The sequence below is a fragment of the Callorhinus ursinus genome, unplaced genomic scaffold (assembly GCF_003265705.2).
Source record: "Callorhinus ursinus isolate GAN/ISIS: 27379988/994484 unplaced genomic scaffold, GSC_fseal_2.0 scaffold53, whole genome shotgun sequence".
NCBI lineage: Eukaryota > Metazoa > Chordata > Mammalia > Carnivora > Otariidae > Callorhinus > Callorhinus ursinus.
Genome location: NW_027397115.1, coordinates 9583008 through 9595857, shown reverse-complemented (window position 1 = coordinate 9595857; position 12850 = coordinate 9583008). Strand labels below are relative to the sequence as shown.

Sequence of the window (12850 nt, the reverse complement as noted above, 5' to 3'; positions counted from 1 at the left end):
CATTCTAATGGATGGGGACAGACAACAAAGACCTGAACAGAATGTTCTGGGGGGCCAGAAGCACTAAAGACAAAAGTAAAACAGGAAGGGAGTCCCAGGGCCAGGTAGAGGGCCAGGGATGGTCACTCTGAGAAAGTGACATCTGAGGCGAAGACCTCAAGGAATGAAGAGCAACCCCACAGACCTTTGGAATGAGGCAGCAGAGGGAGATGGCCTGAGGGTGGGCAGGGAAGGCAGAGGGGTGGAGACCCTTCTTCATAGGCTGCTCTGTGAAAGAGCCGGGAGTGTCTTCCACCTCTGCCTCGCCCTGGGGGACACTTGTCAGGGAGGTGGCTGGAAGAACCACCCGCACTATCTGGTTCTGTTTCTCTCTCACCCTTTCCAGTTCACATGGTTAAATCGGCTTCTGTTAAAGACAGATAGGATAGATCTACCGTCATACCTCCTTCAACGGACAGCTGCAAAATTTCAAAATAAATATCTGTCTCCCAAAAGAAATGAGATCCTGTGTCCACCAAAAGGCATATATAAGAATGTATATATACATTCCTTGAAGGGGAGTAGTCGGAGGGGGAGACGAACCATGAGAGACGATGGACCCTGAAAAACAAACTGAGGGTTCTAGAGGGGAGGGGGGTGGGGGGATGGGTTAGCCTGGTGATGGGTATTAAAGAGGGCACGTTCTGCGTGGAGCACTGGGTGTTATGCACAAACAATGAATCATGGAACACTACATCAAAAACTAATGATGTAATGTACAGTGATTAACATAACAATAAAAAGCATAAAAAAAAAAGAATGTATATAGACATTCTTAGGGGCATATATAAAAGCCCAGAATTGGAAATAACTCAAATATCCGTCGACAAGAGAATGGATGGTAAATTATGGGACATTCGTACTACGGATTACGACCCAGCAATTAAAGAGACTGAATCATAGCCACACATAACAACATGGGCAAATCTCACACACATATCAGTGAGCAAAAGGCACCAGATGTGAAAGAGCTCACTTCTATAAACAATTCACATACAGGCAAAACTAATCAGTGGTTCTTCTTTGGGGAGTGGGCATTTACGGGGAGGGGGACACAGAGGAGCCCGCAGGGGCAGGAAATGCTCCGTCTTCATTGTGGTTGTGTTCATATGTGAAACTGCTTCACGTTTGACACTTAGGATGCACCCTTCACTCATTAAAAAAGGAGTCCTAGCTCATTAAAAAAGGAATTTTTTAAAAACTATAATGTTACAATTCAAAATTCTAATAATTTTTAAATTGCAACAAAGAAATACATTGTGAGAAAAACACATAATAAATAAACAGCAGGTCCTCAGTAAATATTTACTGAACGAAGAATACATGCATGCATAAAATACTTAAATCCCAGCGCTATCAGGGACCAGCCAGGCAGTGAGACCTGAGCGGGTCTCTTTACATCTAAAGCCTTAGCTTTCTTACCCAAAAAACTAGACTCAGGATTATCCACTGTAAGGTTCCTGTCCAGACTGACCAAGGCATGTGGGGAGAATGTCCTGTTGGACCAAGTCCTTCGTGTGCTATACGAGTCAGGCACTTCTGACTCCCACCCCCACGCTGCCCCCCGCTCTCCCCTTGGACCAGGACCCCGGAGCCCCAAGAACTAAAGGCAGCTTCCCAGAGAGTGAGGTCACGCTAGAAAGCCAGGCCCAGGGAGTGCAGGGGCCTCCGCCACGCACACAGAGGGCCTATTGACATCCTCCCGAAACTCCCCAGAGCCACAGCCAAGGCGAAGGCCAGACCCAATTACTCAACTGCTCTGCCTCGACACTCAATGCCCAGTGCAGGGGCACAGGCCAGGGCTGCCAAGAGGGCAGCTGGAGGTGCCAAGGCTCCCAGGGGCGTTTGGGAAGGGATTTTCCACTGGCTCCACGCCAGGGGGCCTGGCACAGAGAAGGCTGGAAGCCAGGAGGCCATGGTGAGCAAGGAGACACAGCCTCGAGTTGGCTGAGTCCTCCTGACGTCCGCCAAGCGCAGAGCCCCCAGGGGCTGCAGGGAGCAAGCTGTGGGAAGGCAAAGCCAGCGGCCAGCAGGGTGGGTGCGCCTCCCACTCTGCCCTCGGAGCCGCGCCCCTGGAGGAGCAAGGACAGTCTGCAAAGGGGCTAGCCAGCAGTCCACACCTTGACGTTCTCCTCGGTGAGGCCCTTCTCCACAGAGTCTGCCACGTTCTGCCGGATGCGATGCAGGAATGCCTAGAGGAAGAGAAGCAAGGAGAGGTGAACATGCAGGCCTCCGATCTCCCAGGGATGGCCCAAAAGGAGGGCCACAAGTTCCAATGCCACCTAGGACGGACACGGGAGGCACCATGGTCCAGGGACGTGGGCAGGGAATAAGGAAAAACCTACCTAGCTTCTGCATTAAACACACTGGAATACCCCTCACCCCCATTCAGTCAACAAGTGTTTACTGAGCATGTCTTATACCCCAGGCCCTGTGCAGGGAACATGGCAAAGCCTTCTTACCCTCAGGAAGACACACTCCCATCTGCTTCCTCACCCACAGGTCTCTCCCAGGCCATAATTCATTTCCCTTCTTCCCCCCTCTTTTCCAAAAATTTAACTTCTAAATAATAACACATTCAAACGGTTCAAAAGTCAAAAATATAGAGTCAAAAATACGAAAAGCCTCTCTCCTACACCCCGGGCCCCAGGGTGTCTAGTCCCTCCCCACCTCCCAGGGGAACCACAGCTACTAGTGTCTTGGGTAACCTTCCAGAGAATCTTCATGCAAAAATGACAAACGGGGATATATATACTTATACACATACACACACGCACACGTCTTCTTATTCTTCCCCTTTTTCACACACAAAAAAATAGCAGCATACCCAGGACATGCGGCACCTGCTTTTCCCACTTAATCCTGTTTAGAGATCCTTCCTTTCCTTCACGGGGAGCATCTTCATTCTTTTTCACAGCTGCCCGGGATCCTGCTGTATGGACGGACCCCAGCTGTCCCGCCACTTTTCTCAGGGGCTCAGAACAGAGAAGTCATCTCTGTCCTCTGCAATGTGACAGACAACGATGAAGGGAGGGGGGGTGGCTGCTTCTATCCCAAGGGGGATGGCTGCTTCTCCCCTCCAAGTGCGGTCAGGTGGGAAGCCGGTCGGCCCAGTACCACCAGATGTTCTGGGATTTTTTTCAACAGAAGCCAGAAATTAAGTTGTTTGTTTTTTTTTTTAAGCAAAATCTCCCAGTTTTTAAATACTGGCCAAATATTGGTGGTTTTTGTAAGGAACTGGATTTTAGGGGTCAAGCATGACGGCAGGGGCACCAGAATGGATGGGTGCAGCCGCCCTGAGAAATGACAAATGATGGTGGCCTGACCCTCGTGTGGCTGGGACGGAGCAGGCAGCAGAAAATCTCCTGACAAGTACGTGGCCGAGGGGAGACGCACCCGAGGGAGACTGAGGCCTGTCCCACACAGCAAACTCTGCCTGGTCTGTCCCGACTTGAGGACCTGGACCTGAGCTGACCTGGCATCAGCTCTAGGACATCCCCTGTGAAAATGACTTCTCAGGCCGGTCACGGCCAAAGAGCCGCGAGGAGCTGCGGTGGCCCATCGCTCACCCTCCCTGCCACAGCTGATTACAGCGATGGGGATCTACACACGGTCCCCGCCACAGAGCCCGGCTGCTGGTTAATTAAGAGCGTGTCTCCTGTGCCCATGCTTGTCTGGGGAGATCTCCGAGTGGCGGGGAGACAGAGGGGACAGCCCAGGGTGGAGGAAAGCAGGGCCAGGCAGGCCAAAAGGAGGCTGGCCTTCCACAGACGGCTGTCAGACCCTTTCCATCACCCAAGCGATGTCAGTGGGCTGTCGCGGGGCGCCGGCCGGCCGCAGACTCGGGTCTCCTAGGAGGCGGTGCACTGGTGCCTCAGGCAGTGGGTCATGGGGAGGAAAGTCAAGGACATAGAGCCAGGCACAGCCATCCCCACCAGTCCCCTCGGCCCATGTTTAAGTCCCCAGCCTGGACTTCTCCCCTGAAGACTCCACATATTCCACCTGGATGCCGAGGGGCATCCAAAAACCTAGCTCCTGATTCCCCGCCCCCCAACCCACACCACCTGGCACCGCTGCCTGCCGGGGGCTCCAGCCAAAACCCCCCAGTTGTCCCAGTCACCCTCCATGCCCCTCTTTCTCTGGCACCCCACTTCTATCCATCAGCAAATTCTATCAGCTTCACCTTCAACAGGTATTAAAAATCCAACCTTGGGGGCGCCTGGGTGGCTCAGTGAGTTGGGCATCCGACTCTTGGTTTCCGCTCAGGTCATGATCTCATGGGTCATGGGACTGAGCCCCGCATCAGGCTCCACGCTGGGCGGGGAATCTGCCTGAAGATTCTCACTCTCCCTCTGCCCCTCCCCCTGCTTGAGCGTGCACCCTCTCTGTCTCTCTGTCTCTCTCAAATAAATAAATCTTTAAAAAAAAAAAAAAATCCAACCTCTTCTCTCCACCTCCATGACCACCCTTGCCCCAGTCCAAGGTGCAATCACCTCCTCCCTGTTCCCCCTCATTGCCCCCAAAGTCCTTTCTCCACACACAGCCAGAGGAATCCTATTAAATATGTAAATCAGATCCTGTCAATCCACAGCTTAAAATTCTCCATGGCTTCCAACTATGCTTAAAAACAAAAACGAAACAAAACAACAACAACAAAGAATCCTTCCACGGCCCATAAAGCCCCCCATAATCTTGTCCTAGTTAATCTCTTACCACACCTTCCAGTACTTCATCACTCCACACCTCAACAATCTTCAGCCCCACCATCATTCTATTTCTTCCATCTGCCAGGAGACATTCCTGCCTCAGGACCTCTGCACATGCTGCTCTTACTAGCAGGGTATTCTACCCAACTCTGCCATGGGCCAGCTGCTTCTCATCCATCAGGCCTTAGCTCAAATGTCACCTCCTACAGGAAGCCCTCCTTGTCTTCATACACTCCCCACCTTCCCATCTTCCATTAAAAGTCCATTTGACAGATGAAAAGAGTGAGGTTAGGGGAGCCCGGGTGGCTCAGTCGTTAAGCATCTGCCTTCGGCTCAGGTCATGATCCCAGGGTCCTGGGGTCGAGCCCCGCATCGGGCTCCCTGCTCCACGGGAAGCCTGCTTCTCCCTCTCCCACTCCCCCTGCTTGGGTTCCCTCTCTTGCTGTGTCTCTCTCTCTGTCAAATAAATAAACCTTAAAAAAAAAAAAAAAAAGAAAAGAAAAGAGTGAGGTTAGGCAATCTACATCAGCCAAGATAAGGAGGGAGCATGGCTGGAATGAAACCTTTACCCCAATCCAACGATAAAGGCCAGGTTTGGAAAAACTGACAGTTTGTGTTTAAACCAGAGTTCCTCCTCTTTCCTGCTGCATAACCTCAGGAAAATGCATAAGCCTCTCTGAGTCTCAGTTTACGATTCCCAAATAGGGGGATCATAGCACTGCTGCCCTACCTTTCAAGAATGTAACAGGATAAAGTGAATGGAAGCTCCATGAGGGCAGGGCGCTTGCCTCTCTTCCCAGCTATATCCCCAGGGCCTACAGTAGTGCCTGGCATACCGCAAGCCCTCAACAATCAAAGGAAGGGATGGGATGTGCCCGACACACAGCAGGAGCCTGCTGGAAGCCTGCTGACCTTGCCTTTTAAAGGGCCACGGGGCCAGGGGACAGGAGCTCCTAGAGGATGCCTCAGCAGGGCAGTGGCACTGCCGGGAAAGCCGGCCTCCAGCCTCCTGATCAGGAGAGAGACAAAGGCCCACTGGCCCAGCACCGCTGGGGACAGCAGGAAGCTGGGAGTGCTGGCCTAGATCGGGGCTTCCTGTCCTGGTTTCTTCGAGCAAGCAAAGCCACCACTATTGTGCTGGGACAATGACAGGCTCAGGCCACCCACAGAGCAGCCACAAACAGGCCAATGGGCAGCTCGTGACCCGGAAAGAATGGGTAGGCAGGGGCTCTGGGCCCAGCCCTTGAGCGGCCCAAGGCACGACCGGCTTTTCCAGGCGGTGCCAATACCCTCCGTGCAGGCAGGCGGTTAGAATGACCCTCGGGGGCGACTCCCGGTCCAAGCCTGACAGCTCTGGAACGCTCGGCCAAAAGCAGCTCTGTCTTGGGAACCTCCCTTAGAGATGAGGCCATTCTCAGGATTCCCAGGGCTGCCTGAGACTCTGCTTTGGCCCCACAATCTCTGTCAGTCGGTGCTGCCTGCCCCCACACCTGCCCAAGTCCCCCCTCTGCTTTTGGTGATGATGATGATGGAATACGTGAAGGATTTAGAAAAGGACAGAGAAAAATCCAACCAACACCCACAAACTCAGCATTGGAAAATCCTAGCATTATCCCAAATTGGCTTTAAACCATTCTCTAAAAGAAATTCATCAAATCTGGGGGAGGTGCCGACTGGGAAGGGGCACAAGGGAGCCCTGGGAGGTGCTGGAAATGTTCTATTGATCTGAGCACCGGTTACACAGGCCAATGCATATGCAAAGCCTCCTCAGGGTGTACTTTATCCATGTACCATGTGAACATCAAACCTCAGTGAAGAACAAGAAGAAATGAATCACCACAGAAAGAGGGGAGCCACCTATGCACCTGCCCTCCCGCAAGGCACCCCTGCCCCCGTCCTGGACATGGTGCCCACTTACCATGCACATGTGAATGGATAAGCAATAAAGAACACTGTTCTGCGTGTTTACAACATTTCTATAAATGATGCACTTTCAGCAGCTTGCTTTTCTCACTCGACATCCCATCTTCCACATTCATCCATGTTGTTATGCGCGCCTGGCAACACCTGTCACCCGGACCCCACCCACGTCCCTCAGTCCTTACCCCTGGGGTGCACGCCAGCACCCCTTCCAGCTGCCGGCCCCCCATCTCGGAGCCTGAGGGCCCCCTCCCAGGGCAGGGCAGGCCAGGCAGACAGATGAGAAGCCCGAGGCGCGTGACCCATGCCACTTCCCCAGTGGCCCACAATGGCAACCTGCTTGACGACACACCTTGCGTGGCCACCTTCCATCCCCTACCTCAATCCCTCACTTGGCTATTGGTAGTCCCTCAGTGCTTCCTCCCAAAGAAACTCCTCCCCCCTGAATCAGTCTCTGGATCTGCTTCTGGGCACCCAACCCACACTAAGATCTCAAGTTGTTCACTTTGTTGCTGAATACTTAAAAGTATTGCACCCACTATCATGAGGCAGAAGTTTAGGTTGTTTCAAATGTCCTTCCGATAAACAATGCTACAATGAGCAGCAGGTCCATGGGGCCCAGGTGCTCCAGATCCTCCAAATGTATACCCAGATCTCCTGAGGTACAAGCACGCAAGTCTCTCCAGATGTATACCAGGTGTGGAATGGTTGGCCAGATGTTAGAGACATGTTCAACTTGACTAGTTAAGGCCAAACAGCTCTGTGACATGATCGCACCCACATACACTCCAACCAGCAGCAGATGAGAGTCCCCACGACTCCAAACCTGGGACAAGATCCACGTGCTCTCATTCTTTCATGCAACAAACATGTGCTGAGACTCACACGGTCCCATCATTTGTTCATTTTGAACCCCACAATCAGCTTTCGGGGTATTTTGGTCCCATTCTACAGATAAGAAAAACTGAGGCCCAGAGGATGAGTAACCTAAAGGAAGTCATCTAGCCAGAAGTCAACAGAGCCAAACCTGAGCCCAGGACTGTGTGACTCCCGCTTGCCGCTCACAGAGGACCACAGAAGCTGCTCATTGGGCCCAAGTGTCTCCAGGGCTCCCAGACACAACATGATTGATTAGTCATGTCTGCCACAGCTATGGTAATGGTGGGGCTAGTAGGGCTGTGTGTTTGCCATCTCCAGAGAGCTCCTACTACACAGAGGAAACCGGGGAGCATGAGAGGCACTCATCTGAGGTCAAGCAAAAGGTTAGTGACAAAACACAGATCAGAACCAGGTCTCCTGGGGCTCCTGGGTGGCTCAGTCGTTAAGCGTCTGCCTTCGGCTCAGGTCATGACCCCAGGGTCCTGGGATGGAGCCCCGCATCGGGCTCCCTGCTCTGCGGGAAGCCTGCTTCTCTCTCTCCCACTGCCCCTGCTTGTGTTCCCTCTCTCGCTGGTGTCTCTGTCAAATAAATAAAATCTTAAAAAAAAAGAAGAAGAACCAGGTGTCCTGATGGCAGGCTCACACCTGCCCCACCTTGCCTTGGATTAGTGGTTTCCAACTCAGAGGTAATCGTGCCTTCCGGAAGAGAGGACAATATCTGCAGGTTCCTGGGGTTGTCACGACTAGGGAGGTTGAGTGCTACTGCGTAGAGATCACGGATGCTGCTAACCATCCTGCAACGCCCGGGACGGGCCCCACAGAGATGTATCTGGACCCAAATGTCAGTAGCGCCAAGGGAGAGTAACCCATGCCTTAGAAGAGGCTCTTACTAAAACCCAGAAAGACAAGACACTGCAGGATGAGGGCTCCTCCCACCCCTTGCTCAGCTATGGGAGCTGGTCTCCTTTTGTCCGGGGAACACAGCGAGCCTGTCCCCGCCCAGACCTCTGTGGTGGTTGCTCTGGGCCTAGGGAGCTTTCTTCCCAGACGTTCACCTAGCACAGGAGACCCCCCCCCCCCTCAGGGAGGCCTCCTCTTAGACCCAGAGAAAGGAGGGTCTTGCCACACTCCCCACAGCCACCTGAACCCTGCCACCCTTCCCAGAATTGATCACTGTCGGCAGTGGCCTCATCGACGGAATTATGTGTGTACCTCACTGTCTGGGAGCATCGCCCCCACAGAGTGGGAGCGGTCTCAGGGCAGAAGGCGGTTTCATTCACTGCCGGCTCCTTAGCCCACAGCAGGTGCTCAACAAAGGTGTGGAGGAGAGGTGGGACAGGGAGAGAAACTGAGGAAGGGGGGCCCAGAAGAGGCTCCAGAAGTAACTGGTACAGAATTGGGAGTACTGGAATAATAACAGTAATAATAATAATAGTAATAATAAAACATTTACTAGTGTTTGTTATTACCATCCCTTACATCTTGGGGCCCTATTATGTGTCAGGTACTGCGCTAAGCATTTTAATCCTCAGGTAATCATAGCAGGAAGGTACTCTTATGGCTGTGCCCATTTTACAGAGGAGGGAACTGAGGCCCAGCGCTGTGAAGAGCTTACCCAAAGCCACCCAGCTAGCGAGTGGCAGAGCTGGGCCTCGAACCCAGGCAGTTTGGCCTGGTGATGAGTCCTCAGCCTACCCCTCCACACACACACACATCCTCAGTGAGTAACTGCAGACAACAAACCACATGAGCATAAAACAGGTAGCAGCTGTCCTTCGGGGTGCCTCCAGGGAGCTGCCATCTGTCTGGAACCTGCAGCCACAGCCTGGGGAGGACAAATCTCTCCCTGAAGAGAAAAAGGATGGAAAGAGGCCTCGAGGTCGCTCTCTGAGACTGATGCCAGCAACCTGATCACTGAGGGGGGCAGGTGGGCTCAGCTGCCCCCAAGGACACCCCTGCCGTGGCCAGGGTGACCTCACCAGACATATGGTGAAACCGGAGAGGGCCAGGGGACCGGTCAGGAGTAAGGGGAGCTGGGGGGCGGGGAAGCCCCAGATTACAGCAAGGACAGAGAAAGGGGGGGCCCATCCCCCCACATGGTCGGGGTGGCCAGGTGTCCAGGGAAGCAGCGTGTCACAGAAGAGCAGGGCCCTGGAGTCCAAGCGGTAACAATAAAACAGTAATATCAGCAGCAGAGTAGGGGTTGCATGGCCTGCTCCCAGCACAGGCCAGAGTTTGGGGAGAACCCTTCAAGGCCCACTGACTCCTTCGAATGCCCAAGTCCTATGCTCTATCCGTGCAAGTTCTGGGCATTTATGCCATGGCAAAAAATAAATCTCACACATGGCATCGAGATTGAACTTCAGTATCTGATTTATAATTCTATCACTTGGGGTTTAGTTAAATTGTCATCTCCACAAAGGATGATCATGCTAGAAATGGTTTTTCAGAAGTCCATTTCATGGTATGGACAAAGGCCACTGATGGATCCCTAATGGGGGGGGGGGACAAGTTACAGAATACATAAAATATAATCTCATTTTTGGTTAAATAAATCATCTCCACATAAGCACAGAAAAAAGAAGTGTGGAAGGAAAGAACCTAAACTGTGTGAGAATAAGGCTGAGATTACTAGCTGTCCCCCAATATCTGGTCTGACCTTTTCCTTTAGAAATAGAATCCAAGATTTTAGAATAAAGACTATTTCCCAGCTTCCCTTACAGCTAGGCATGGCCGTGTGACTAAGTTTGGGCTAGGGGCTCTAAGTGCTCGTACCATGTACGACATCTTGGAGGTATCCCTGGGGGTGGGAAGAACAGGTGGGGATTCTTTTCAGCTATACCTCCTTCCTGCTGATTGGATAACCAATGTGATGCCTGGAGGTCAAGCAGCCACCTTGTACCATGAAGTGGAAACCATACCGAAGAAGATGGAGCAGCAACAGAGAAGCTTATGTTCCTCAGTGTATCTGCCCCAGGCTGCCTATAATTCAATAAGAAAGAAAACTTCCATCTCATTGAAGGCACTCTTTCTTGGGTTTTATCGCTAGCCGTGGAACCTAATTCTGAGAGTAGAATTACAAGTGATTTTAATTTTCTTCTTTCTTCGTTTCTGTTTTTTTCCCGCATTTCCAAAATGAGCATGCCACTTTCAAATCACAAGTCATTCTCTAGCATAAATGTATGTTACTTCCTTTTTTTTTTTTTTTTTTTTGACAGGAGAGGTTGCTAAACAAACCAGGCCCTCCTGCCCACCCAAGTTATCACTTCTTTAGCATCAAGGAGGCTAGTCTGCCTTCTCCTCCTGAACGGCGTGTGTTGCTGTGTGGACGGGGCAGTGCCCGCCTGCAGAGAGCAGGAACCAGGCAAATATGAGGTGAGAAGGCTTTGCTTCTGCCCTGAGCCTCTGAGCTGCCCACCCCTCCTTCTCTGTGTTGACTCTGGAAGCCACAAGGCCCCCCAGGAAGGTGCCCATCTCGGCCAGCCCCCGACGAGCTGGCCTGGCACTCCCACAGCCCGCAGGAGAGAGAGACCTTCCCTCATCCACAGCCCCTGCCACCAACCAGGCTGAGAGCAAAACCTCCTGCACTCCATTCTCGCCACTTTTTGTGGGGCCTGTGCCAGGAGCAGAAAGCCACTGCCCAGAACAACTTTCCCAAAATACCCAAATTGCAGATTTGAGACGTCACAGTCAGTTACATATTCAGTCACAGATATACCAGATAGGACTGAGAGAAAATAACATTCCTTCTGCAACTTCAGACTTATTCCTTCATGTGACAGCTCATATAAAACATTATAAATTCTGCGTATGTATATAAAACTTGTGTCATTATATAAAACAGCACAAATAATGTTACGTCATACTATAGCTTTAAAAGACAAATATCTTCTTGTAAGCACTAAAAATAAGCTACAGTTGAGGCCTCCATACTGTTCCATGAACACACCAAGCACCAGCCCACCTCAGGGCCTTTGCATTTGCTGTTCCCTCTGTCTGGAAGACTGTCTCCAGATATCTGCAGGGCCCCTTCCTCACTCAATTCATTCCCATCTGGAATCAAATGTCACTTCTGAGAGGTCTTCTCCCTCCACCCCACTTACAGCAGAAGCCCATCCTTCCCCTCCATTCGCTCTATCTTAGCCATCTTTTTCTGCCCTACAGCATTCACCTCCACCTACACATATCTATTTCCTTGCTTGTCACTCATTTACTGCCTGCCATGTCTACACCAGGAAAGAAGCGGCTTGTTCACACACCATTCACCCCTAAGCCTAGACTGTTGCCTGGCACAGAGAAGTCAGTGGGTTCGCAAGTACCCGATGACCAGCTTGTTTGTCCCTGAGAACAATCCTACGAGGTGTGCTGTGAATATCCCCATTTTAGGGAAAAGGAAACCAGGGCATAAATCAGCACATGGGGGTTCTAGAGTCAGCTGGCCAGGCTCTGTGCCTGGGTAACAGGGCCTCACCTTGCAAGGTGCTCACATAAAGATTAAAGATTAAATGCAACTCTGTGTCTCCCTCCACCCCCATGCTGAGAGCCCCCAGGATCCAGCTCAGCACCAGGCTCACAAGGGGTGCCCAGTAAGTGCTCAATAAATGACCATGGAAGGGGCAGGCACTTTTAATTCCATATTAAACAAGAATAGGCCCCTTCCCCCTGGCCTCTAGGCGCTGATTCTCGGACCGTCAGAAACACTGGAGACCTTGGGGTGCCTGGGTGGCTCCATGGCTTAAGCGTCTGCTTTCGGCTCGGGTCATGATGCTGGGGTCCTGGGATTGAGCCCCACAGCGGGGAGTCTGGTTCTCCCTCTCCCTCTGCCCTTCCCCCTACTCATGTTCACACTCTCTCTCTCTCACGCTGTCTCCCTCTCTCAAATAAATAAAATCTTTAAAAAACAAAACCCCGGAGACCTTTAAAAAATCCAAGTACTGGCTCCAAATATAAAAAGAAAACTGTGTCGTCAAATGAATAAATCTTGATTTAAATGTCTACTAAGCACAACCTACATCACCATGTCAAGCACCAAGCAGCTCCACCTGGAGCTGCGCATATAGCCAGCACAGAGGACATGGACTGTGGGCATATTTTAGCAGGCTGGCCATGATGGGAGTCTTATGAGGCTGGGCCCCCAGAAGCAGATGCCGGCCGGGACAAGGATTTGAATGCAAGTAGTCAACCTGGGAGGTGCTCCAGCAAACACAGGCAGGGAGGGGAGAAGTGGGCCCGGACAGGGAGGGCAGCCAGTATAGGGCATGAGAGCAAGCAAGGGGCCAGGGTGGGCGATGGGGGGGAGGGGGGGG

At 51.9% G+C, this 12850-nt stretch overlaps 1 protein-coding gene across 3 annotated transcripts in view; it reads right to left on the bottom strand.

Moving 5' to 3' along the window:
• The window catches only part of PREX1 (phosphatidylinositol-3,4,5-trisphosphate dependent Rac exchange factor 1), a 181401-nt gene that overhangs the window by 104770 nt on the left and 63781 nt on the right, over positions 1-12850 (bottom strand). For all 3 annotated transcript variants that reach the window (XM_025853311.2, XM_025853309.2, XM_025853312.2), the window contains one exon: positions 2160-2231. In XM_025853311.2, the coding sequence (XP_025709096.2) occupies positions 2160-2231 (72 nt within the window). The remainder of the gene's footprint in view (positions 1-2159; positions 2232-12850) is intronic.